Here is a 25,159-nt window from a genome sequence, read left to right as displayed (position 1 = left end):
GATTTTTGCCCGGTTTCGCAGACAAGGCTTAGCTTAAGCCAGGACTATGCCTTAGTTTAAATAAGATATTTAAGTCGCTTTTATTAAAATGCCTTAGATAAAAATATTACTGGTGTGAACAATGCAAATTATATTTTAAGATATGTCAGGGTTATTGTTTTTAGGTAAGACGGCTCAAACTTTCATTTTAGTCTAGGACTAGTCTCAAGCCTTGTCTGTGAAACCGGGTTATAGTCTACTCACAAGTCGTGAATGCTTAAAACTACATGAATTATTAGAGAACTGATGATCGCATTTGCTCGTTTCGCGTTTGCGGGTGTTTATAGGCGCCTGGACTCAAACACTCTGAACTGTGACTGTGAACTGCTGTGGTTGGCCGATCTGTTGAAGCAGTACGCAGAGTCCGGTAACGCTCAAGCCGCGGCGACTTGCGACTTTCCCACCCGCTTACAGGGACGCTCGGTCGCAACTCTCACTGCGCAAGAGCTCAACTGCGGTGAGTTCAATGACACGCATAAACACACCTCACACCAACATACACAAACCAAAACCAGTATGTGCACTAAATAGTTGTAAATATTTAGAAGACCACGGTCGCCGCATTCACAGCACTGTTCTCAACAGGTACCCATCTGAACATCGATGTGCATGTAGTCATCACAAAATATTTAACAGATGCTGAACTGAATGATGGAGTGGTTTCCCAGATGTTGCTGTTCACATGCTTAGCATCCTATTTGTCCGAGCTGCGGGTCAATAGGGATTTATTTAGTTCTAAGCATCTGTGAAACAAATACGGGTCAACTCTACGGGGCTATTGTGCTTTAGAGAAAATCGCAGTTTCAGCGTATAATATGGGCAAAGTTCCAGTTCGGCAAATCTGAATCAATGCCTGATGTGAATCTTTCATGCAGAAATAGACACAGTCGGCAACATATGACATTGGTTTGAGTTGCAAAAAACAACTCCCAGTGACGAGGAAAGAAAAAAAGAGTTTCAGTACACAAACGGTTTTGTAAACATGAGTCTCCAAACAATACCTCTTTGATATTTTCTACATGTTTAAGTCTGAGATTGAACGGCTTCCCAGCTCTTATGGGACCTCAGAGTATCAGTAGAGTGTTCACCACAAACCACGGCAGAAGTTTTGCTGTATGGGCTTGCTCAGGCTTGTGACTGTAATAAACCCCCCGACGGCCCCAATGGCCCTGCACAAGAACGACGCTGCTCTCCCACCCCCTCTATACATAAAACACAGCACACGGATGCCTGTGGCACTTGTCAAAACACAGCAAGACAAAAGAAAGCAACACTAGCCCACCTAAAACCACTGCAGTACATTCGACTACGCAGCTTGCAAAACTGTGCACAATAAATTGACCAGTACTCTTTATCGCAGGCCAAAAGCAAAAATAAATTTCACGTCAGTTAGAATCCATATTATTTATTCATTTATTTTGTATAACAGATGTTTAGCAGAATGACCAGATGTGCTTTTTTATACTGTCAGTGTAAATGGGGACAAGGATTTAGAAACTTCAAGAACAGAAACAAATTGCTGCGAGTCTGGGACACTTCTTTAGCTTTAATATGCACAAAAGTGAATGAGATTGGAAAGTTAGTAGCAAATAATGACCTAAAGTTAAACTTATTTGTCTTAGGGCACGTTTGCATGAGACATTTTTATATGGTTAACTTCACATTTTTAAGCATTAATATGCAGTGTTTTGTGGGCATAAAAATGCAAACTTTAGAAAACCTGATTTTTAAAGTGCAAGTTTTTGGAAATGTACAAAGTGTTTCTTTACATAGTGACATCGCCAACTACTGGCCTGGCATGCGCAATACAGCTGTTTTAGTAGATCCTTGTGAACGCGGATTGCTTTCAGAACGCTGTCATCTGTACACAAATTTTTAAAAAATGTAAAAAAATAGCATTTCCAGTTTTAATATAATGTTGTGTAAACATACCCAGAACAGATTATTGAGATCTTTCAAATGCATTCATGTAAAATAAGGAGATCTGTTCCTTAAAACAGCAGTCTATGTCGGTGGGATACATTTTGCAGCCAGAGGTTTGAAAACAGTTCAACATTTGCGTCAGACGGTTCGGGAACATATCTACCACGTGCCCAGTGGTGTCTGTGGGTAATATTTGGGGTTTAACACACAGCCGTTGTGACCACATACACCACCCTGTGTCTGGCCCTCAACCAACACAAGCAGGCATCTCAGCAGAGGAAGTGAGGCACGAGAGACATGTCAAATGTTATTTTCAGTATGCTGTTATTCTTAAAGCTTTCACAGACTTATTCTGCTGCATGTTTATTTGATTTCATCTTGCACGTGTGGAAGCAGAAGTGCCCCGGATCACATCAGAGCCACAGGATGTTGACGTAACCTCCGGGAATACAGTCTACTTCACCTGCAGGGCAGAGGGCAACCCCAAGCCACAGATCATCTGGCTCAGAAACAAGTATGCTTACATTCTTTCTCTGTTTATAGGAATAGTGCACTCAAAAATGAAACCCCTAGTGTTGTTCAAAACCTTTTGGACTGAAAAAAAAGCCTTCCCATGTGCATAAAAGCGACTGCGGCTGTCAAGTACCAAAAATGCACCAATAAAGTAGTCCAAGATGTGCTCCAAGTCTTCTGAAGGATAGCTTTATATGCAGAACAAATCAAAATTTAACCCCTTCACTTTTTTATAGTGGTCTTGTTTTATAGATCAAATCTTGTTCGCTATAATTTCAGATGAAGACGAATTGGATATCAGCAATTACTAGTGATGAATTTTTTTCTTTTGTCGTTATTTTTAACGAAACACTGGTACAATGCATTGTGGCACCATAATTTATTAAAAATGATATTTAAAAGCCATAGCAGAAGGGAAAATGATATCCAAATAAATACTTAATTCTGTTCTGCTGCACACTACAGGTGTCACAATATTTCGGTATTGACAATAACTGTTTTTATTACAAAGCGTGATATCATTAGCTGTGCATTAGGTATACACCTAATGGATTTTTTGCCTGATACCGATTTTTAGGAAAATTTTATTGGCTGTTACCAATGTTTGTCACTGGCTCACTGATTATAACTTTGATGTTTTGAATTAGCGAATGTATGGTAGCAAGTTTATTGTCTGCAAAGTTTGATGTCAGCAAATCACTGAACATTCAACAGGCCATTATTATAAAACTATCGGTTTGTTATTTCTTCCTTTTTCATGCAATATCTGATATGCAGATAGAGTTAAATTTATATAAAATAAAAAATTGTCCGCCATAATATCAGTAGCAGATATAACGGTGCATTTGCAAAATCTATCACATAGCTTCAGAAGACTTGGACTGCAGTGATATGAACTACTATATTGATTCTGTTTATTGTGCTGTTTTGGGTCTTGACAGCTCCAGTTCTTATTATGAAAAACACTTTGGACAATCTGCAAGATATCTTTGGGCAAAAGAAAGTTGTGTTTGGAACAACATAAGGGTGAGTAAAAGATGACTGAATGTTATTTTTTGTAAACCTTTTTATGTTAGATTTAGTTTATTTTATCCAGAAATGTTAAACTTTTTTTGTCAGCAATGCTTTGAACATGAGGGATGACACACGTCTGAATCTTCTGGAAGATGGAACTCTGATGATCCAGGACACACGCGAGACGGACCAGGGCGTATATCAGTGCATGGCCAAAAATGTTGCCGGGGAGGTGAAGACTTCTGAGGTTACCTTGCGATACTTCAGGTCACCTTGTGAGTCTTTTTCATTTTCCGTCTTTTATGTTCTATTCATATTTAATAAACTATTTTTATATTTAAAATATTGGCATTTAAAAAAAATGTTATGTCCATTTTTTTTATATTGCCATATATGTTTATTTTTAGATTAAAAATATATTATAAATATAACATACATATATATTTTTGATTATTTTTTGTTTTCATTTATGTTGAGGTAATCACTGAGACTTAATTATATTTTTTATTTTTATTTAAAAAAAATTGCAGTAATTATTATAATGTGAATTTCTGTATGAAGAGAACTATTCCTTTTTTCATTAATAACACAGTTATACAGATTTACTAGATTTTAGTTCTGTCTATCTGAGCCTTTTGGTTTCTGTCCGTCAATATGAAATATTATGCGAAAGTATTCACCCCAAGGCTGGAACATGCTATGGCGTTAACAAATAGTTCACAAATTTGACTGTTCTATGTCAAATCTGGCTGTCTGTCACTCAGCAATCTGTTTTGGGGCCTTACAACTGACAGTAGATCTTCCTCCATTCAGCTCGGCCCAGTTTTGTGATCCAGCCACAGAACACTGAGGTGCTGGTGGGGGAGAGCGTGACCCTGGAGTGCAGCGCGACGGGTCAGCCACAGCCCCGGGTAACCTGGACTAAAGGAGACCAAACGGCCCTGCCGGTGGACCCCCGCGTCAACATTACACCTTCCGGCGGTCTTTTCATTCAGAGTGTCAATCAGGCTGATGGAGGACAGTACACCTGCTTCGCGAGCAACAACGTTGACACTATCCGTGCCAATGCGCATATTATAGTACAAGGTAAGAGATTCACTCTGAACATTTATTCTTTGTGCAGATAGATCATATTATGGTAATGTTTGGCAATGTACCTGTAATTTCTCTCTCACACGCCAGCTCGTCCACAGTTCACGGTGACCCCTCAGGATCAGTCAGTGTTGGAGGGTCACACAGTCGATTTTCCATGTGAGGCCAGCGGTTACCCCCAGCCGGTCATAGCGTGGACGCGTGGCGGTATGTTTACTTTTTAACAGTAGGCAATTTAAATAATAACAGTTCTTCAGGAATCCTTCAGTTTTCATATATATGGTGTTGTTTACATTTTGTCATTTAGCAGATGCTTTTATCCAAAGCGACTTACAAAGTAGGGGAAAACAGTAGAAGCTATTTGTGCAACAAAAGATCAACAATGCATAGGTGCAGTAAAACTGGTCTCAGTTAGCCTACCACAGTATCTGAAGCTAAGAATTTGTTATTTTCTTTAGTATTATTATTTATTGAAGATTAATGTGATGTTTCAAGTTTAATACAATGGATGCTCTATATCTGTGACATGCTGTCATTTATCCCAAAACATTTTTTTATTTCTTGGTTTTCTTGGTCTGAGGGACTGAGTTATAAAGATTGTCTGTGATAATTCACAGCATGAATACAGATGCCATCAACAGTGTTTAACCCAGAACATTACGTTAAATGACACAAGGACACATTTAAAGTTTATTGAATTACTGTCAGTCAGTGTATCAGCTGTTTACAAAGCTTTCAGTTGTGGCAGAATAATGGAACGTATGTTTTTCTTACTATAGGCAGCCCTCTGCCCAATGAAAGAAGACATGTCATCCTGTCGACGGGCAGCTTGCGAATCAGTCGTGTTGCCCTTCATGATCAGGGCCAGTATGAATGCCAGGCGGTCAGTCCAGTTGGCACTGCCAGAGCAGCTGTTCAGCTAAATGTCCTTCAGACCGGTGAGAACAAATTCACAATATCCATGATCCTCTAACCACCGTCTGCTGTTCATGTTTAAAAAATAAAAATTGTGAGTAATTATAATACAGTTCAAAGTAGGGAAGGAAGGAGGCCGGCGAACATTGAAACAAACTTTAATCAAAATAAACAAACAATAACAAGGAAGTAAAAGGCCATAAGAACATACATACAAACTTAAACATGTCCGGCCCGGTCCTCTCTCGTCAGCAGTCCTGTCGCTCGTCCTCTTATGCTCCCCATTTCCTCCGTGAGATATGCGGGACCAGTGTGCGCACAGCTGATTCCAACTATCACTCACATCACCGGCACTGCCCCACGGCTCTCATCCCGCCTTCCTCACCACAGTAATGTAACACATTTTTTCTGTAAATTGGTTAAAAGCTAATTGTAATTTTATTATTTACAACAAGTGCAATAACAATTGTTTTTGGGTAATTTTTGGTTTTTAATTTGCAGTAAAACACAAGTAACAACAAATTTAGTATAGTCTCACCACAATAACCGTAGTATTATAATAATATATGTAGTTTAGCAAGAAAAATTGCTAAAAACAATTATTACTCATTAAACCTAGACTTAGGAAAAAAAAAATTAAACATACCCCTGCATAGTGTATGTGACAGGAACCAAATAGATTTTTGTTATATACCTTCATTGTACAAAATGGGATTGTACAATACTGTTATGATCAGCATTTCCTGTTACTATCACAATATCAGCATGACATACTAATCTTCTATTGGTCACAAATTGTCATGTTATGCGAATTCGCAAGTCACCAAACTTGACCTTTGAAATGCAGTGAAATGCATTTTCTTTCTTTTGCTTGTATTTCCGGTCTGATGCAAGTGAAGTCAATGGAACAAAAAGTCTAGTAAGAGCGGCATGATATAACACTTAGTCTCAGACTAAGTGTCTCGCCCACGGACCGTTGGCTAAACGTCTGATGCATAAAGCACACTTTTATGGAAACACGTTCGAAGTCCTCATCTGATTGGTTGAATTTCACAGGATTTCCGTGTGACGTTTACAACGGTTCCTATAAGAATTCATCCAGATCGACTAAACGTTTCCTAAAAGTATGCAAGTTTCACGGCATAACCTTATAATTGTTAACACGTTCGTGAATATACACCGGTCTGTTACTGCGGAGACATTTCCACACCTCTAAACATGACGAAACGTGATTGGTTAGTTTACCTTTCATTCAAATGGCCTCTTGGAAAGGCCTTGGTCAAAGAAAGCGTCCATAAGTTCCAGACCTTCCAATGCTGCAAACTGTGGATGTATTTTACATTGATCTTGTTTCTAAAGGCACTTGTTCTTGACCTTTAATGATACGTTTTCAATATCTTGACTTGTTTGATATATTTCTCCTGCTCTGTAATTTACACATTAGTAATCATTTCATCATTAGATGTGCAAATAACATAAAGTGGTACTGAGAGCATAACAACTTTATATACACTGTGATCTAAATGTTGCTATAGACTGTTTCGGCGGCAACAATATATCAAACATTATGTAGCCCAAACTAAATAATGAAACCGTCGATATAATGAACTTTACACAATACAAATGAGTGATAATCTACTGAAACCAGCGGGTCAGCTCTCCATGGTGTTATACCCAGAGGAAAGGAGGGTTGACTTCATAAACAAATTTGTTATTTACCCACAACCGAAGCCTACAATTAAAACAACAATCCCCCCATAAAACCTCAATGACAGATGTGGGACCACGTCCCTTTATGTGAGTGCCTTTAAACCACCTCTTAAGCTTTATTACAGGCTTGTGGAAGGGCCAGAAAAGCTTGCAGCTTTGAAATTCCCACATGACGAGATGTTTTCCATGTAGTGATGGCAGTTAACACACTGCATAACAACCGGCAGGATTTACTTTAAAACCCAGGCCTTGCTCTAACTCACGGCTGGTTTCATTTAAATCAGCCTCACAGGAACCGATGGATGAGAAGTGAGAAAGCACCAAGAAGGAAGAAAAATCACCAATCTCTTAAATATCTCAATTATTTCTCTTAGACGTCAATGAGGGCAATGGGAAGTCACATCTGCATCTCAAATATTTCTCCTAAAAAGAGAGGCAGCAATCTCACAAATGTCTCAGAAAAGTTCTCAAAAGTCAATATTATTGAATATCTCAATATGAACTCAAACATTTCTCATTAAATTTTCCCAAATGCAGATTATTTAACCTCTACAATCTACATTCATTTTACACCTCCATACTCTTTATGTGTTCCAACAATTCCAGTCTCATATGTTTCAGTTTTTGTTTTTTCAATCATTATAAGAAAACAATCTGAGACTAATTTGATTGTTAAATATAATACAACTGAGAACTCCATCAAACAATAAAAATAAAAATTCCTCTGGGCAGTTATTTGCTTCCTTAGCAGTTTTGACAGTTCCCTTTTTTTAGCCGTTAAGGAGATGAGCTGAAGGGCAGATAAATGGATCTCATCTGTTGGGTCACGACCCTTAAATGGTTCGCAGATCTGTTCTGACAGGCTCATGGGCGGCAATAAAAAGCAACACAATAACCAAGTTTTCATTGCCCAACCCTGACTACTCGAGAATATGAGAAATGACTTACCATATGTTTTGTTGTTTTGTTTTTATTTCAGCACAAATTCATCTGACATGATTGAAGCATCTAAATTAAACAATAGCCAACATTTGACAATAACCATGAGGAAAACCACAAAGCCTAAAGAACACAACTCAAACAACACCGACTATATAAATAAAATGAGGATAAACATGGTTTGTTTTGTGCGGTGAATATTGTCTCCTAGGAGCATGAAACCACTAAAATTCAAGAGACTTCTGGGAAGTTATACAATTATAATGACAATCATGTCGCATGTTGTTCAGTTTGTGGTCAAACACTGAAACATTGTTTACTTTTCCTAAGTTAATCATTGTGTTGTCCTGAAAACTGGACTGTATAGATCATAAGATGATCCCCTTCATTGTCCATAACCATTTTGGAAGGCCCCCACTCACAATATTATTCTGTAGTTCGGCATAGTCAGAAAAAAACATATTTGTGATCAAAATACTCAGATTCTAACTAAGACTAAGAACAAGGTTACTATGGTCCAATAAATCTTTTAAAACGTGTTCATTGAAATCAAAATATAGGTCTAAATATTGTTTTTAAAAATATATATATATATATAATGGAATAAAAAAATATATATATATATTTATAAACATTTAAATATCTCTTAAAAAAATTATTTTTTTTAGGTTGATTTGGCTTTTTAAAAGTAATTTTAACTCATCTCGATGCCCCCTGGTTAAAAACACCGCTCTAGATGAACGTTTAGCACTTGGTGACAATAGATCACCTTTAAAATGTCAATTCTGTCATTATTTACACGCCCTCTTGTCTTTTCAAATCTGTATGATTTTCTTCTCCAAAACATAAAAGAATTTATTCTGAAAAATGTTGTTAACAGAAACCATTGGTCCCCATTGACTTGCATTGGTTTTGTGTCCATACAAAACAAGTCAATGGGGACCAACGGTTTTTGGTTACCAATATGTGTTAAATATCTTCTTTTGTGTTTTGCAGAAGAAAATCACACAGGTTTAAAATGAGAGCAGGTTGAGTAAACGATGACAGAATTTTCACTTTTAATGTGAACTATTTCTTTTGGTAATGTTTCTGTAACCTCTGCTCATTGCTTTGGGGTTCAGATTTTTCAATTATGCTTTTTTACCAGCAAATCCACGTTGGCTTTGACTTTGACTGAACCTCTTGCCCTCTCATTGACTTCTCCGTAATTACCGTATCTTGAGAACTGGTGCACGTATGACCTGTGCATGCTCACATGATAGATGCAGCTGTTTCTCAGTGCGCTGTAATCATTAACATGTGTTTTTACATCATCAGTAACGCCTGTTTTCACAAATGCTCCAAGGGATTTGACCGTGGAGTCTGGATCAGATGTCCAGATTCCATGCAGTGCTCAGGGCGAGCCCACACCTATCCTCACGTGGAGCAAGGTTAGACCAATCGCCTCTTTACACAACAGCCACCTCCATCCATCCACGGCAGTCCTCACGGGACTGTCCCGAATCTCACTGAAACTGAAATCTGTGGTCCTGATCTGCAGGATGGAGTGCAGATAACTGAGAGCGGGAAGTTTCATATCAACCCTGAGGGTTATCTGGAAGTTCAAGACGTGGGGCTCGCCGATGGGGGAAGATACGAGTGTGTAGCTCGTAACTCCATTGGGTATTCCTCTTCCAGCATGGTGCTAACCGTTCAAGGTAAGAAATGAATAGGAAAAAGGAAAAAATTTAAAAATGTAAAATAAGTAGAATATAACACAATTACCTGCCTGTCCGAACTTCAATCTGTACGCTTGAATTGTTTTTATGTTCTTGTGTCTCAAGTACCGCAGGTGAGCAGGGAGGGCGATCCATACGTTTCCACTTCCCTCGAAGAGGCCATTCGGAGCATTAACAGCGCGATAGACTCAACAAGGAGGCAACTCTTTGACGGGTAGGCTTTAAAATATGCCAGGAAAAACAAATCCCTGTGCTGTGAGTCACAATTCTGTAAGCCATCAGGAATTTCCTGGCATCATGTGTACCCTGGACAAGGGCTGGTCAATGTGATGAATTCGTCACTCCTCACTGGAAAAGAAGCATGCGCTTTGGCCTTTGAGCTGGATCAGTGGGTTGTTAAAGGAACGGTTTACCCAGAATTGAACATTTACCCTCAAGTTTTTCCAAATATGTATGACAAACCAATAACAATATATGCTGTCAAATTGTTATTTGTATTGTTAAAACCAGAAGGGAACCAATAAGGGAAAAAGACAGAGAGCTTTTCACACTTAAAATGGTTAACCCCGGGATATTCTAAACCCCAGGTAAACAGAATACTGGGTTATCTGTTTCACATTTCACACTTCTTATAATTTAGCTTAAAACGCAAGTTTCACGATGTGGCAATGCAATGATAAATGGCTCCCCTAACCCCGCCCCTAAACCTAACGTCACAGGGGCGAAATCGAATCATTACAGAACATGAATGAGATTGTAGGAAAAAGAGATTCACTCGAATGAGCCACCTTGTAAAATAGGTATGAATTCACATCACATTGCGTTGATATATACAAATGAAAGATGTTGGGTATTAAAATACGTTAGATTGAAAGTCGTGCTGGGTGACATGAAAAAAGGGGCAAATTCGTGTCTATGAACACGAATGAATAGATTACAGTTCTTGACATTGTCACGAATTCCCATGAGACTGCGTTGTTTTAGCTCAAGAGAGATTTGCTTCCAAAACAAATATTCTTTGTATAAGGTCTATCTGAATGATAATGATATCCTCGTCAGGAGAGATTGCAAATGTCTGGCGTCTGGCTTGTGTTTCAAGTCTGAATTACAAAACCGATGTCATATTTCCACAGAAAACACAGATTTGCTATTTTGAATTGTAATTAAATACAGTTATAATATTTATGGGAGGTTGGCAAGATATAAAAGTCCTCTTTTTGATATTATGCAGTCCAAGACAAAACACGGCCCTGTGTTTGGCACAAGTGACCCCTGTGTAATACTGTTTTAAATTGGCACCTGCTGTCTTCTCCAAATAATATTGTTTTATCAAACTCGCCGTATGATTTGAATGTTCTTTTGATTTAGTTTGAATCGACACCAACAGTTTTTAGTTCTGAAAGGCTGACTGTTAACTTTGGCAAAGCGCTTGATCTTTGTCTATCTGCCTCACTTTAATGACCTCAACTATAATAAATAAGAGTTGACTGTTTGTAGTTAATCACACGTACAATATAAAATAAGCAAAGTCACATTGTGAGCCTGTTATTTATAGCAGGTAACATTAAAGAATGTCTGTTTTTACAAAACGCATCTTAAAGTTGTAGTTTAACCAAAAATGAATTGATTTAATCATTTACTCACCGTCCCCGTGACCCGAGGTAGTTCGGATAAGCGGTAGAAAATGAAATGGAATGGAATTTACTCACCGTAATGTCATTCCAAACCTTCATGACTTTCCTTTCTTCTATAGAACACAAAATAAGATATTTGAAGGATGTTGGAGTGAACACCCCTGTGACATTTCTCAAAATATCTTATTTTGTCTTCCACAGAAGAAAGAGTCATATATGTTATCTATATGTTATATTATACATGTTAGCAACCACATGATGGTGAATAAATGCTGACCAAGTTTTTTTTGGGGAGTGAACTGTCCCTTTAAGTTCTATTCGAAACATTTCGTGCTGTGATGTTAACGTGTTCTCCACCATCACCTTTGTCAGATCTCCCCGTACCCCCGGCGAGCTGCTGGCTCTGTTTCGTTACCCCCGGGACCCCTACACCGTGGAGCAGGCCCGAGCGGGAGAGATTTTTGAGCAGACGTTACTTCTCATTCAGAGGCATGTCAACCAGGGCCTCATGGTGGACACGAATGGAACTGGTATCTCACATAACCCCTTCCATCTGCTTTACATATCATTACTACAAACATTTCTCAGCCAAATTACCATATTAAGTCTATTGCTACCACTAACATAAAAAGGTCACGAGCAAATAGAAATTCCAGCTTGCTTTTATTATAAGTAATTGACATAAGAATGCACAACTGGTTTATGTCGAAAGAAACGTGTAAGTCACTAATGCTCAGTAGACACAGTTTGTACTGCCAAGGAGACAACACTGTTATTCTGGTTATGACAACCCGCTTTCGGTGCCACATGATGGTAAAAGGATCCTGTGTGTTTGGACGATCTGAGTGTTTTACCTTCCAGCCAGATTAAATATCAAGGCACTGTTTTCTTTAAAAGAATAGTTCATTCTCTTCCATTTGAATATACCATATTTCTTGTTTACAAATGTCTCTCAGCCTTCCGCTACAATGATCTGGTGTCACCACGATTCCTGGATATGATCGCCAACTTGTCTGGCTGCCAGGCCCATCGACGCTTCAACAACTGCTCTGATATCTGCTTCCACCAGAAGTATCGCACCCACGACGGCACCTGCAACAACCTTCAGCACCCAATGTGGGGCGCGTCCCTCACCGCCTTCGAACGCTTGCTGAAGCCCGCCTACGACAACGGTTTCAATCTTCCGCGTGGGACCACCGAGAGATGGCACAACGGCTTCCCTCTGCCGCTCCCGCGCCTGGTGTCCACCTCAATGATCGGCACGGAGACCATCACCCCGGACGACCGCTATACACATATGCTCATGCAGTGGGGCCAGTTCTTGGACCACGACCTGGATTCCACCGTCGTATCCCTTAGCCAGTCACGTTTCTCTGATGGTCAGCTGTGCACCTCGGTGTGCACCAACGACCCTCCTTGCTTTCCCATTATGTTCCCGCCGAACGACCCTCGCCAGCGGCGTAGCGGAGCACGTTGCATGTTCTTCGTGCGGTCCAGTCCAGTTTGCGGTAGCGGAATGACGTCTCTACTTATGAACTCGGTGTATCCGCGTGAACAGATGAACCAGCTTACCTCCTACATCGACGCTTCCAACGTATACGGTAGCTTGAAGCACGAGGCGGAAGAGGTCAGGGACTTGGCCAGCCACAGGGGAATGTTACGTCAGGGTATCGTTCAACGCACCGGTAAGCCGCTTTTGCCGTTCGCCACCGGGCCACCAACGGAGTGCATGAGAGATGAAAACGAAAGCCCCATCCCTTGCTTCCTAGCCGGAGATCACCGTGCCAATGAGCAGCTTGGGTTGACAGCCATGCACACGGTTTGGTTCCGCGAGCATAATCGCATTGCTAGCGAGTTGCTACGTCTCAACCCTCACTGGGACGGGGACACCATTTACCACGAGGCCAGGAAGATCGTTGGAGCTGAGATGCAACACATCACCTACAGCCACTGGCTCCCTAAAATCCTCGGCGAGGCTGGAATGAGGCTCATGGGTGATTATAACGGCTACAATCCCAACATTAACGCCGGTATCCTCAACGCCTTCGCCACCGCCGCCTTCCGGTTCGGCCACACGCTCATTAATCCCATTCTGTACCGTCTAGACGAGAACTTCCAGCCGATCCAGCAGGGACACATCTCACTGCATAAAGCTTTCTTCTCGCCTTTCCGCATTGTGAACGAGGGAGGCATCGATCCGCTGCTTCGCGGCCTGTTCGGAGTAGCGGGGAAAATGCGTGTGTCCTCACAGCTGCTGAATACGGAGCTCACGGAACGTCTATTCTCAATGGCGCATGCTGTGGCGCTCGACCTCGCCGCCATGAACATTCAAAGGGGGCGTGATCACGGCATCCCGTCGTATAATGACTACCGGTTGTTCTGCAACCTCACAGCCGCTCAGACGTTTGAGGATCTGAGGAATGAGATTCAGAACCCCAGCGTACGTGAAAAGCTTCAAAGGTTAGTCGCGATAGTTGTGAAACATGTAATAATACTGAATTCCACACTTTGTTGGGTATAATGGTATGTTATTCGTGCAGACTGTATGGCACGCCTCTGAATATCGATCTATTTCCTGCTCTGATGGCTGAAGATTTGGTGCCTGGCAGCAGACTGGGTCCAACTCTCATGTGTTTACTGGCCACGCAGTTTAAACGGCTGAGAGATGGTGACAGGTGAGACTTTTTGCTTCTCTGTGTATTCATGAATGGTTTAATGTGTATTAAAGGAACATCACATGAGCAAAAGTGCTGTCGAACTTAATTTGTGAATAATGTGTGCTGTATTCACACATACAGACTTTTACTGTAAATTTGAACTTATTTTCTTTGTTTACATGTAAGCAAGAACCTTTGTCGAGATGTTGGTAAACCAGCTCAGGCAGTACTTTTAAAAGGAAAGTTTTGCGAACATGTAAATGAAGCTATACAGTTTTTTAACAAGCTAAATTAGACATTTTCTAGCATATTTTTTCCTAAAAAAATGTTTTTACATACATTCTTGATTTATTAAAAGAAGCTTTAGATCAAGCTTGACATGTCCAGCTTAGAGTTCATTTAATATTTCTTTAGTTTATTTGTAGTTTTATTCATATTTTTTATTCTCTTTTATTTTTATATATTTCTTTTTTTCTTGTTAATGTGGTTATACGTTAGTTTAACATTTTGTTTAATATTTTACCCATTTTGTTCTGTACTTTTATTGGCATTTTTTAAATACTGTAATTGGTTTTGGGATTAAATTTATTTTATTTAACTTTTATTTAATTTAGGAATTCATTTGTATTTAGGTTAAGCTAAATTTTTCTTTAATTTCAGTTAAAGTCCCCATGTGGTCGATAATTTTATCCCCTAAAACTAATCTTTGACAATGGAAATTACTTATTTAAAAGTTTTTTCAAATTTTTTCTGTCTTAAAATTACTTATGTAAATATATGTAAATATGATTTTTTTTTCGCTTAGTTAAGATTTTTTTCAATAATATTAAGACCGATATTGTATTTGATTTAAATATATAAAAAATGTTTAAATAGTTCACACTATAATCATTCCACAAAAACCATGTGACGCTCAAGCCGTTTCCACTCCAGCTCCTCTTTTCATTTTCTTTTTCCACTATAAAAGTGAGCCATTCCGAGGGTTGCCTCCTAAACAGACGGAAATCTGTGTCTTTAATCAATTTGAACAATTTGTCTATTTGATTGATGTAATGTTTTGGCTCAGCCAATGGCATGCTTGGATCAAACACTGGGTGGGGGGCAGTAACATTGGAAAACATCAGAAACTTTGTATTGTCTGTAGTTTGTTACTGAGCTAAGAAAGTATATTTTAATGATAAAAAACGTATCTTTTAATGTCCGTGTAGGTTTTGGTATGAGAACCCAGGCGTCTTTAATCCAGCACAGTTGACTCAGTTGAAGCAGACATCTCTCGCCCGGGTGCTGTGTGACAATAGTGACAACATCACCCGCATCCAGTCGGATGTCTTCAGTGTGGCAGACTTCCCTCACGGCTATGGAAGCTGTGATGACTTGCCCAGGATTGACCTACGGATGTGGCAGGACTGCTGTGAAGGTACAGGACTCTTTTATGACTGTACTTTTAACCGCTCTCTTGTTCTCCTCTACCCGACTCAACTGAGCATGATCTGATAAAGTATTATATAATAGACCTGTTTGACCCGTTGACCTTGTTGATGTTTCTGTAGCTCATTTGCTAGAGTATTGCATTAGCAGCAGAGGCGTCTGGCACATACGGGCTATGTGACGGTTCCGTATAGTCACCCTTATTTATTTTTTGTATAAGTCATCAGACTAGTTATCAGATTATTTACTGGTATTTCAATGATGCCCTTGATTTCTGTCTTGTCCTTGGCATTGACACGCAGTAGTCTGAGTTTGCACTGGACTGCTTTGTTCAGACTTGCTTCACGTCATGCATTGTATTATCTGACTAGTCAACACTATGGACTCATTGAATGTGAGCAGCATTCTGAGAACACTGTTCTGAGGTCAGGGCATCAACTAAAAGTTTTTCTGGATAAGTTAATGAATTTTGTGTCACAAGACTATTGTGTGCTGTTCTTTGCATGTATAATTTAATACATGGACACTGGAATGCTGGTTAATGCTGAATAGGAAACGACTGAGACTGATTTCACATCCAGGTCATGCGAGCAACTTTAAAGGTGTCATGAACTGGCCTTTTTTATTGTTTTACTGTTGTATGAGGTCTACTTTTGACGTTTTTGTGGTTTTTACATCAAAATCAATTCTGTTAGGAATAGGGTCATTTCTACCCAGGTTTTGAGGCCGGCTCGACAAACACTGGGTTTTAATGCATGTAAGACTTGGAAGTAAATGCCCACTGCTTTGATTGGATAGCAGTTTGCGTAGTAAACTTAGTTGGAGCGTTCTGTGAATTTGGTTAGACACGTAACATTAGGTTACACATTATCAGGCATATCAAGTGATCTCTAACAAAGCAATAGTGACGCATAGTACAAATATGTTTTACTCACATAAGATTGATGCGGCATTCCTGTCAAGTCCAATATTGACGGCATTGCACTGCCTTTTTAATTTAGTCTCTCCTCAAATCCAGCATCGACCTGTGCCTTGTTCACAAAGGAATCCGCGGTGAAAGGAGGCGAACAAACACTCAATGTTTTACCCATGTGAGCTGGAACATATTTAAAAATAATCTTCAACCACACATCACTAATGTCGGAATCCGAAGGAAGGTTATGCAGAGACTGTGTTCTTCCACAACCAGGCACCGACTGCACAGTATTGTGCGATCTTTAATGGCATATTTATTGCTTGCTCGCTCCATCTAGTGGGCAGGGCTAGAGAAGTTGTTGATATTCTTCTTTGGAGGCGGTGTTCAAACTATCAATGACGTCATAGATAGGTGCATTCCAGGTCCTGGAGTTCGCTGGGCACTTGTGTCAATAACAGTTTTAACAAGGGCGTTTTCAGTTCTGACACCTACTGGATGTTCACTTGAATACGATTCCCTCTTATAAAACAAAAGCTCGGGTTAAAATTGATGTCTTAATTCATGCCACCTTAAAGAACACTGCTTGTGTTAATGTGGTCACATAACCCAAGTTTTCTGAAAAACATTCTAGATAACAGTTTTCTTAAATGACCAATGTGTAAGTTTAAGGAGGATCTATTGATATAAATTCAATATAACACACATAACTCTGTCTTCAGAGGTGTATAAAGACATTACATTACGAAGAGTTGTGTTTTTATTATCTTAGAATGAATTATCTCTATCTACATACACCACGCATCCCCTTGGATGGAATTCGTCATTTTGTTTCTACAGTAGCCCTAAACGGACAAACTCCTCAACAGAGCACGTTGAGTAAATAATGCATCTCCTTTGTCAAAGAAGCAAAAACGTGACGACATAGTTGAACTGTCTCAGCCACCGAAGTGATTCAAAAGGGATTGGTCAGCACTCAGCAGTAGACTGAGCCGTTGGTTGCAATTCGCAAACTCACCAAAAGATGCCGCTAAATTTAAGTGACTGCGCCTTTATGTCCATGTGAACTGTTTTAAATGTTTTTTTTGTGTGTAAATTCAGTGTTGCTCGCCTGCATCAAGTAAAATGTTGAATATTTTGCATTCTGCAGACTGCCGCACTAAAGGTCAGTTCAACGCCCTTACATATCACTTTAGAGGTCGTAGGTCAACGGAGCAAAGCTATGCTGAAGAGAGATCTGACAGTAACTTCACAAATAACCACAGGTACAGCACACATTCTCTATTTTACTGTCTGTCAAAATATGATGAGAAACACTACATCCTAAACTCCCAAACAGTTTAATTCAACCAAAAAGATCATTCTCTCCTAGTTTACTCACCCTGCATCATATTGCTACTATTTTATCTGTTGGGGTCATTTGGATTACTTTTATGATATAAGAACAATTAATGAATTTCTATATAAAACAAATATTGTGTTGAGCTAAAAACACACCTAGATGAGTAAATTGTTAGAGAATTTAAATTTGGGGCAAACTGTTTCTTTAAGTTAAATCACATGAATAATAAAAACTACATGATGTATTGATGTAAAGATTTAGTTTACTTCGTCATTTTTGTTTTTTAGCGCATTGGAAGAGGCTCAAGTTACAATGAACACAAGTGTATCAGCACAGTCAAGCACTGAACCTTCAATAAAGGATTTCCAGGAGTTTGTAACAGACATGCAGAAAACTATCACAAGTTTACGAAAACAGGTCAGGACTCATGATTCATCTCATTTTTTAACATCCCATAATACATAAAATACAACCGTAGAAATGACAAGCATTTACAGTATAAACACTATACCCAGTCACAGATGTCTGTGTACAACATCAGGAAGGACAATTGAGCCAGATAGTTTTACTGTCCGGCTTAACAGGTCTAGAATCAACTTTCCAGATGCTTCCTTGATTAAAAACAGGTGTGAAAATATCCGCCCTGTTCCATATCTGATCAAATCTTTCCACAAAATGAATATATTAATCCACATTAAACAAGCGGTTAAACAATTACTATGGACTGTTCTATACTGTGTGTAGAAGGATAACAGGCTAGACAATTTTTACCTTGAATGAATGCAACCAGACCTTTCTCTTGACCAATTGTCCATCATTTCAAAACTTCCTGATGAAATTCCAGCATGCTGTAATAAGTCAATGTTGAAAAAACGTGGAACTTATGGAGTATTGAATAGCTTGGAATTGTATGAAATACTGAAGATATGGAATTTATTTTTTATTGGTCAATAGAGGTGCACTGATAACAAATGATACAATGCACTGGGTTCATGATACTTCATGATATTTCAAAGACCAATTTCAGTTTTTCTGAATTTACTATTTATGTGTTTAGGTAAAATTATCATTTTTGTTTAATTCTATGAACTACTAACAATATCTCTCCGAAATCAAACTGCAGTTGTTTTGTTTAATAAACAGCAACTTACACAACAAAACCATGATGACATAATTGATTTATGATTATCTACTTTTGGAAACAAACTCTTCTTTGTACATGTATTTAGGAACATTTGAAAAATATTTTTTTTTGTGATAACCTGTGTCTTGTCATGCTGTCAGTCTTTCACATTTCTTTTGGATGACTTTAACACTCCTGACGTTTGATTTTATTAAAATTCAACAGACACTGGACTGAAATGGCCACAATACATCTAGAAGTGGTCTCTTCGGTCTAATTTTTTTCACGTAAATTATGATTTTTGATGTTTTTTGAAAAATGCAACATAATTTGAAACTCGCCTCTCTCTCTGTTTGAAACATAAAAGTGCAGGTTACTTTACGTACTCATCTGCAAAATCCGACCCTACAGCTCGAATTACAAATCATTATTATTATTTTTCCACCAATGCTGATCTTTAAGTTCTTGCTCAGTAACTGCTTTTGTATATTTTCATCAAAAATCTACTCATTGTATCTTTAACAAAATTAAGAAAATTAAACCCTAAGAAAAAACTTCTTAAAGCAGTAAAAGTGCAAATTAAACAAAAATAGAAACTTTATACATATTCACACAGGTCTGTGTTTTAACTAAACCAATCTGCTTGTTAAGTCATGACAAGCGGATGTGATTAAACAGACTGCTATCGTTAAAAAAAACAATTGTGAACACACAACACGTCTTGAACCTTGTCCAGAAATCATATTTTAACGTACACATTAGAAACTATGAGTGTCTTTGATGTCGACTCAGGAAACAGAGCATTAGCTGAGGAAACGGTCACATAAGCGGCCTCTGAAAGGACCACCATGTGGGCATGCGTTAAACAGCTTTTCTAAACATCAGATCAGATAACAGCACGTGTTTCAAGAGCTCTAGAATAAACCCATTTAAGCAAATTCACATTTGAAACTTGAAATGATCTATTGGACCCTTAACCCACTTGACGCTATTATGGTTCAGTCAATTGAAGACTCTGGAAATAATTTTGATGTTTCCTTGTTTGTCTCCGCTGACAGATTAAAAGACTTGAAGGCCGTCTGAGCAAGACCGGCTGCACTGATGATGAGGGAAGAGAACGAGAAGACGGAAAAAGCTGGAAGAAGAATCACTGCACCGTGTGTCAGTGTAAAGTAAGTTCACCGGGAAACCAAAAATTGAAACGTTTTGAGAATTCAAGAAAGAATGATACACCACATCTTGGTTTCTTTCAGGAGGCCCAGGTGACGTGTTTCGTGGAGAAGTGCCCACGGGTGGTATGCGTGAATCCCGTGACACCCAGAGGCTCGTGCTGCCCCATGTGTCTGGATGACCAGCATCACTTAAAACCTCAGGACGCTTGACAGACGTGACCTTGAGCTTTTTTAGTCATCTTTCAGGGTTTTTTATATTGTTTATATATTGGTATTTTTTATATCCCCCACAACTAAACACACTTTAAACTGCCTTGGGTATTTGAATGGACAGATGGCTGAATGTGGGACCGTGTCTCCCTCCCTCAGGCCCACGGGCCTCAGATGACCCCAGAGTACACCTCTGGACCTGTTGTCTTTCAGAATGGGAGATGCTCAAGAACTGGTGCTATTTTATTCCATTTTTGATTCGTGCGTTTTATTGTGTTCGCAATATACAATGCATCGTATATACACTCATTATGTGCTTTTGAAAACCACATCTGAGCGAAAAGCCGATTCGTAGTTACTCGAAAGAATGGTAAACTGTTTATTCCTGCGTTAAGGGTTGATGATGTCAAGTATCATATTCAGAACAGAATTTCCCGCTTTGTATCTTTACGTGAAGAATAATGTGAAAAATATTTGCGAAAAATGTGGGGGAAAGACGCTACTGATCACCAAATGTTTGCTTCCCTTGGCTTTTCCGTCGCGGGTTACCGTAGACGAGGGCGCCTTTTAGCTTTCCTTAGAACGATGGATGTTTTGGGTTCGGTATCTTTATTTTAGCAGCTGAGGTAGAAGAGCTCCGCAGACACGTGATGTTACTGTACGTTCCTCATCGACCAGCACAGTATTTATATCCTCGTGTTCTGAATGAAGGTCCAGATGTTTCCTCCAGTCTTCATCTAAAGGATGTTAACAATTGTGCCTCGTCACAATACATCACTTGAAGCGTACACACATATCCATACTCTTTCATCCAGACTCGCTTTATATTTACATCCGCTTGATTGTACAAAAACGTGCTGTGCTTTTGTGTCTGTAATAAAAGCCACATGAAAGAGATGCGGGGGGCTGTGATGGTGAAAGAAGCCCCTTCTCTCTAGACTACTGCCCCTTTCGAAACATTCCCTTGTATTCTGGTTTAACATCAGAAGCGTGTTAGACGTCAGATAACCAGAATCGCGGTTTGGTTTGTGTACTTATGGTCAATGAATGTTATACTCATCATTCATGCCTCTTATGCAACATTCGGGTTGTGTCCATGTCAGGGGTTTAGTACTCCCAAATGGGAATTTGATTACTTCCTTCCCTCCTCGATGATCATACGAACCCCCCCAAATCAAACTGTGCCCCCCTGTCATGGAATGCACTGCCCACTAGGACTGAATACGCTCAAGTGGTCAACGTGATTCTTATATTTTGTAATTTTGCCAAATACTGTTTGCACTGTAATGTATGCATTTCGACAATAATAAAATGACCACATAATAAACAACAACTGTTCAACAGTTATGTATCGGGCACAGACGGCATTGCTTTAGACCTGAGGAATGAGTTTGAGTTTCTTCTGCAGGTTCATGGCACAGTCATGTATGTAACGTGATATAAACAATACATGCAAGCATCTGTCACCTATCATCTTGGTATTTAGCAGTAATGAATTCAGAATGAGGTATGGACTATATACAATGATCAAACACATATAGTGATTGTATGATTATAACATGTCAACCAATATGACACTCAGTCAGCAGCTCATATAAAAATGAATCACGGTTCCTACACTTTTACTTTAATAAAAAACATGTATTTGGCAAATACACAAATTGTCAAAACTAGCATGTTCAGGATTTGATCATTTTTGAAGAATAGTTAAAATGCAAAAGTAGCTTCGAACAGTCACGTCACTATAAAATAAGTACTTTAATTGTGAATATGTTGTAACAAAAACAACATGAATATGTGACTCACACAAATGATAATGATAATTTCTTGTAGCAAATACATTAGGGGCTACTCGCAACTCCAGACATGACTTTTAAAAACATCGAGACGTGTTACGATATTTTATCATTCCAGGAATTCCCTGTTGCTTCATGCATGATGAAGAATTACAACTGTGTTAATCATCAATTAATGGATTATTTTTTCCCAAAATCCATTTGTATGCTTTCACCACGATTTGTTTATATGTCATGAGTCTTGTGGAGTTAAAACACCTCATATTTTTAAGAGCTTGAGAAGATGCAGTCACTGCCACTGAAGACATAAAAAAAACAATTTTGGTTCCATAATAACAACTTTGGTAAAAACAGCCTGAATCAGAAGCAGTGTGTGAACGCCTGCCAGTCTCTTCTGACAGGCCTATTCATACCAATGCACTAATATGAGTAAAACCCAAAGACTGTTCACCAGAACAAGGAAAACTCTTGGTTTAAATGAGACTTATACACAAGCCAAACTAGTAGAGAGTTAGATCACGTTTCGCCGTTCTTAGAGGCATTGACAAACTTAAGTAGCCTACTCAAAAGAACTACAATGAACTTTAGACGTCTCCATCACATTTTATAATTACTGAAAAATCAAACATAGTTCGACCCTTATGCAAGTCATCCCGTCCTTTAAAAACTAAAGCTGGCTAGTGTTTGGGGTATTAGAACTTAAACATGGACCTAACATACACCTCGGGTCCCCTGTACAAGGAATTCATCCTGTTGTTCCTACAGTAGCCCTAAACAGAAACGACTGCTTTACAAGTTGGTTTCGTAAATACCTAATCTCGCTCGGCAAAGAAGCGAAAACGTGACGACATCTTAGTCCTGTGAGAGCAGCCCTACTGCTTCGAAAGGAAGAGATGGATTGAGACATTGGTTGCAATTTGCAACCTCACCACTAGATGCAGCTAAAACCACAAAATTGCTCCTTTAAATCCACATCATTTGAGTAGCATGACTGTACATCATACAAGAACATGAAAAATACACAGAATTATAAAAAAAAGGTTCACGTACATGCATCTAATGAAATATGATACAATTTTACATGATTTGTTACATATGAAACACCCTTAGCAGATTTTCGCATTATAATAATGACAAAAACTTTGTGCATTGTCCATGTCAGAAACTAGTTTCACACAGCTTATATCCTTAAAGTCGGCATGAAATTTAAAATCATTTCTAATTGTTTTTCACAGTGGTGAAGTATTTATAAAAAACAATAAATAAGGTCAGCTCTTCCTCAACAGCATTTCTCTCCACACCACTGTTGATCATCTCAATCTAAGTCTGAATTTCAATTTATAACACAAGAGGTTCGAATAAACATCCTCAAAACGCTTGACATCCTGCAGTTTGTCTACAATGTGTGCTGTGTGGTTTGTTCCTAAGATATTTAACAGCCAGCTTCAGTGTGTTGAATCTCACAACTGCTCTCTAACTTCTCACTGATATCTCAAAGAAAGTATCCGGCATAGAGGAGACTTTATCTCTCTCCTAGCAAACAAAGACTCTTCTAAAAGCATCCTGTAAATGAACCCTATGGTTTCAGCTTTGCATGCCTAAAAAAGTGTCATTTGTCCTTTTGCCCAAAAGACAGCAACGTGAGGAAATGTTCTGTTGGCTCGGAGGTGAACGCATTCCCTCAACTGAGATGTTTTCTTTCAGGGTTCAGTCCGGGAGCAGAGCCAAGTTTCCCAATTAGGCCGTGCAGTCTCCCCCCATCTGTTAAGCTTGTATATGTGTATGTAGAGCCCCGTAACACGGCCCCTAACTTTAGCCAAGCAGGCTTATCTCTCCGTAGAGACCACTGACTCACGGAAACGCCTCAAAGTGTTTACTGTAACTAAGTTTGAGCCTATGGATAGGAAGGCAAGAATACACTTGGCACAAAAATACACTTTTTTTGCAAAGGCACAATTATATTTTTTTCAACATGCAAACTTGTTCTAAAAAATCTAATGTGTCATTCAATAATTTTAAAATGACCACTAGGCGGAGCTCTCGTCAAGGGAATACAAATTTACGCAGATGTTTTACTAAATAAAATATCTGTAATATAAAAAAATCCAGCCTGTACTAAAACTACAGATTTACTATTGTAAGCACACATTTATTATGGTAAATACAAATGGGAATCAATCTCCCAAAAACATGCTTTGGGGAGAGTGGGGTAAGATGAGCCATTTTTTTGTAAGGTCCTCAAGATTAAAGAAAACAAGGTATACATGCAATACAATTATTCAATCTTATTTCAGGATGTTTCCAGGATGATCTAAATTATAAGAACATATCTTTGACATGACTTAAAGAATAGTGCTTTTTATAAAACAGTGCTCCTGTGGCTCAGTTTGCCCCATGACAGGGTTAGTTGAACCAAAACTGAATTTGAATAATAACCATGTTTTTAAAGATTTACTTTCTAAAAAAGTTATTAAATCATTATTTTTCCATACAAATACTACTAGTTATTTGTTTAAACTCATTTAAACAAAAAATAATAAAATAAAACTCACTTTTCAATATTTTTAATTTGCAATATGATTCGGTTTGCATTTCTTAAATAACTTGTCTTGTGAAACACAAAAGTTGTAACCTTCCAAAAGCAGACTAAACAGAGAGTTTGTTGATTCAAAATAAATGAATTTCTGCTCTCACTATGTCTGTTTTTGTAGATTCTTGGCATTATACGTTGCTTTTACTGCCAAACAAGTAAGGCCATTAGTGACTTAAGTTTAAAATGATGCAGGTTTAAGTGTCGACACTCGCTCAATTTAACCCACAGCATTTGGCTCAATTTGCCCGATAGCTTCCACTTTGTAAAAAACTTGCTAGATTACAAATTCAGGCTACTATTTAGCCAAATTATTTGCATGGTTTTATATGTTTGTAAATCACCAAAATGCATCATACATATTTAAAGACCTGGATACATTTGCTTTGATGTACCAGCAATTTGTTTTACTTTGACAAACCAAAAACAGT

At 38.7% G+C, this 25,159-nt stretch overlaps 1 protein-coding gene across 3 annotated transcripts in view; it reads left to right on the top strand.

Annotated features, from left to right (window-relative positions):
• The window catches only part of LOC130436476 (peroxidasin), a 50,122-nt gene extending 26,588 nt beyond the window's left edge, over positions 1-23,534 (top strand). For 2 of the 3 annotated variants that reach the window (XM_056767131.1, XM_056767132.1), the window contains 17 exons: positions 327-496; positions 2,359-2,476; positions 3,595-3,764; positions 4,303-4,575; positions 4,672-4,788; positions 5,361-5,519; positions 9,463-9,575; positions 9,686-9,842; positions 9,969-10,077; positions 11,870-12,027; positions 12,454-13,957; positions 14,038-14,172; positions 15,363-15,571; positions 17,646-17,760; positions 18,125-18,254; positions 20,019-20,132; positions 20,214-23,534. In XM_056767131.1, coding sequence (XP_056623109.1) covers positions 327-496; positions 2,359-2,476; positions 3,595-3,764; positions 4,303-4,575; positions 4,672-4,788; positions 5,361-5,519; positions 9,463-9,575; positions 9,686-9,842; positions 9,969-10,077; positions 11,870-12,027; positions 12,454-13,957; positions 14,038-14,172; positions 15,363-15,571; positions 17,646-17,760; positions 18,125-18,254; positions 20,019-20,132; positions 20,214-20,342 — 3,880 coding nt within the window. In that variant the 3' untranslated portion in view covers positions 20,343-23,534. Of the gene's footprint in view, positions 1-326; positions 497-2,358; positions 2,477-3,416; positions 3,502-3,594; positions 3,765-4,302; positions 4,576-4,671; positions 4,789-5,360; positions 5,520-9,462; positions 9,576-9,685; positions 9,843-9,968; positions 10,078-11,869; positions 12,028-12,453; positions 13,958-14,037; positions 14,173-15,362; positions 15,572-17,645; positions 17,761-18,124; positions 18,255-20,018; positions 20,133-20,213 lie in introns of those variants that run through there. The other variant, XM_056767133.1, reaches the window with a different exon arrangement.
• The last annotated feature ends 1,625 nt before the right edge of the window (positions 23,535-25,159 follow it).

The sequence above is a fragment of the Triplophysa dalaica genome, chromosome 15, assembly GCF_015846415.1.
Source record: "Triplophysa dalaica isolate WHDGS20190420 chromosome 15, ASM1584641v1, whole genome shotgun sequence".
In the NCBI taxonomy this organism is placed as follows: Eukaryota; Metazoa; Chordata; class Actinopteri; order Cypriniformes; family Nemacheilidae; genus Triplophysa; species Triplophysa dalaica.
This window is presented reverse-complemented; position numbering and strand designations above follow the sequence as displayed.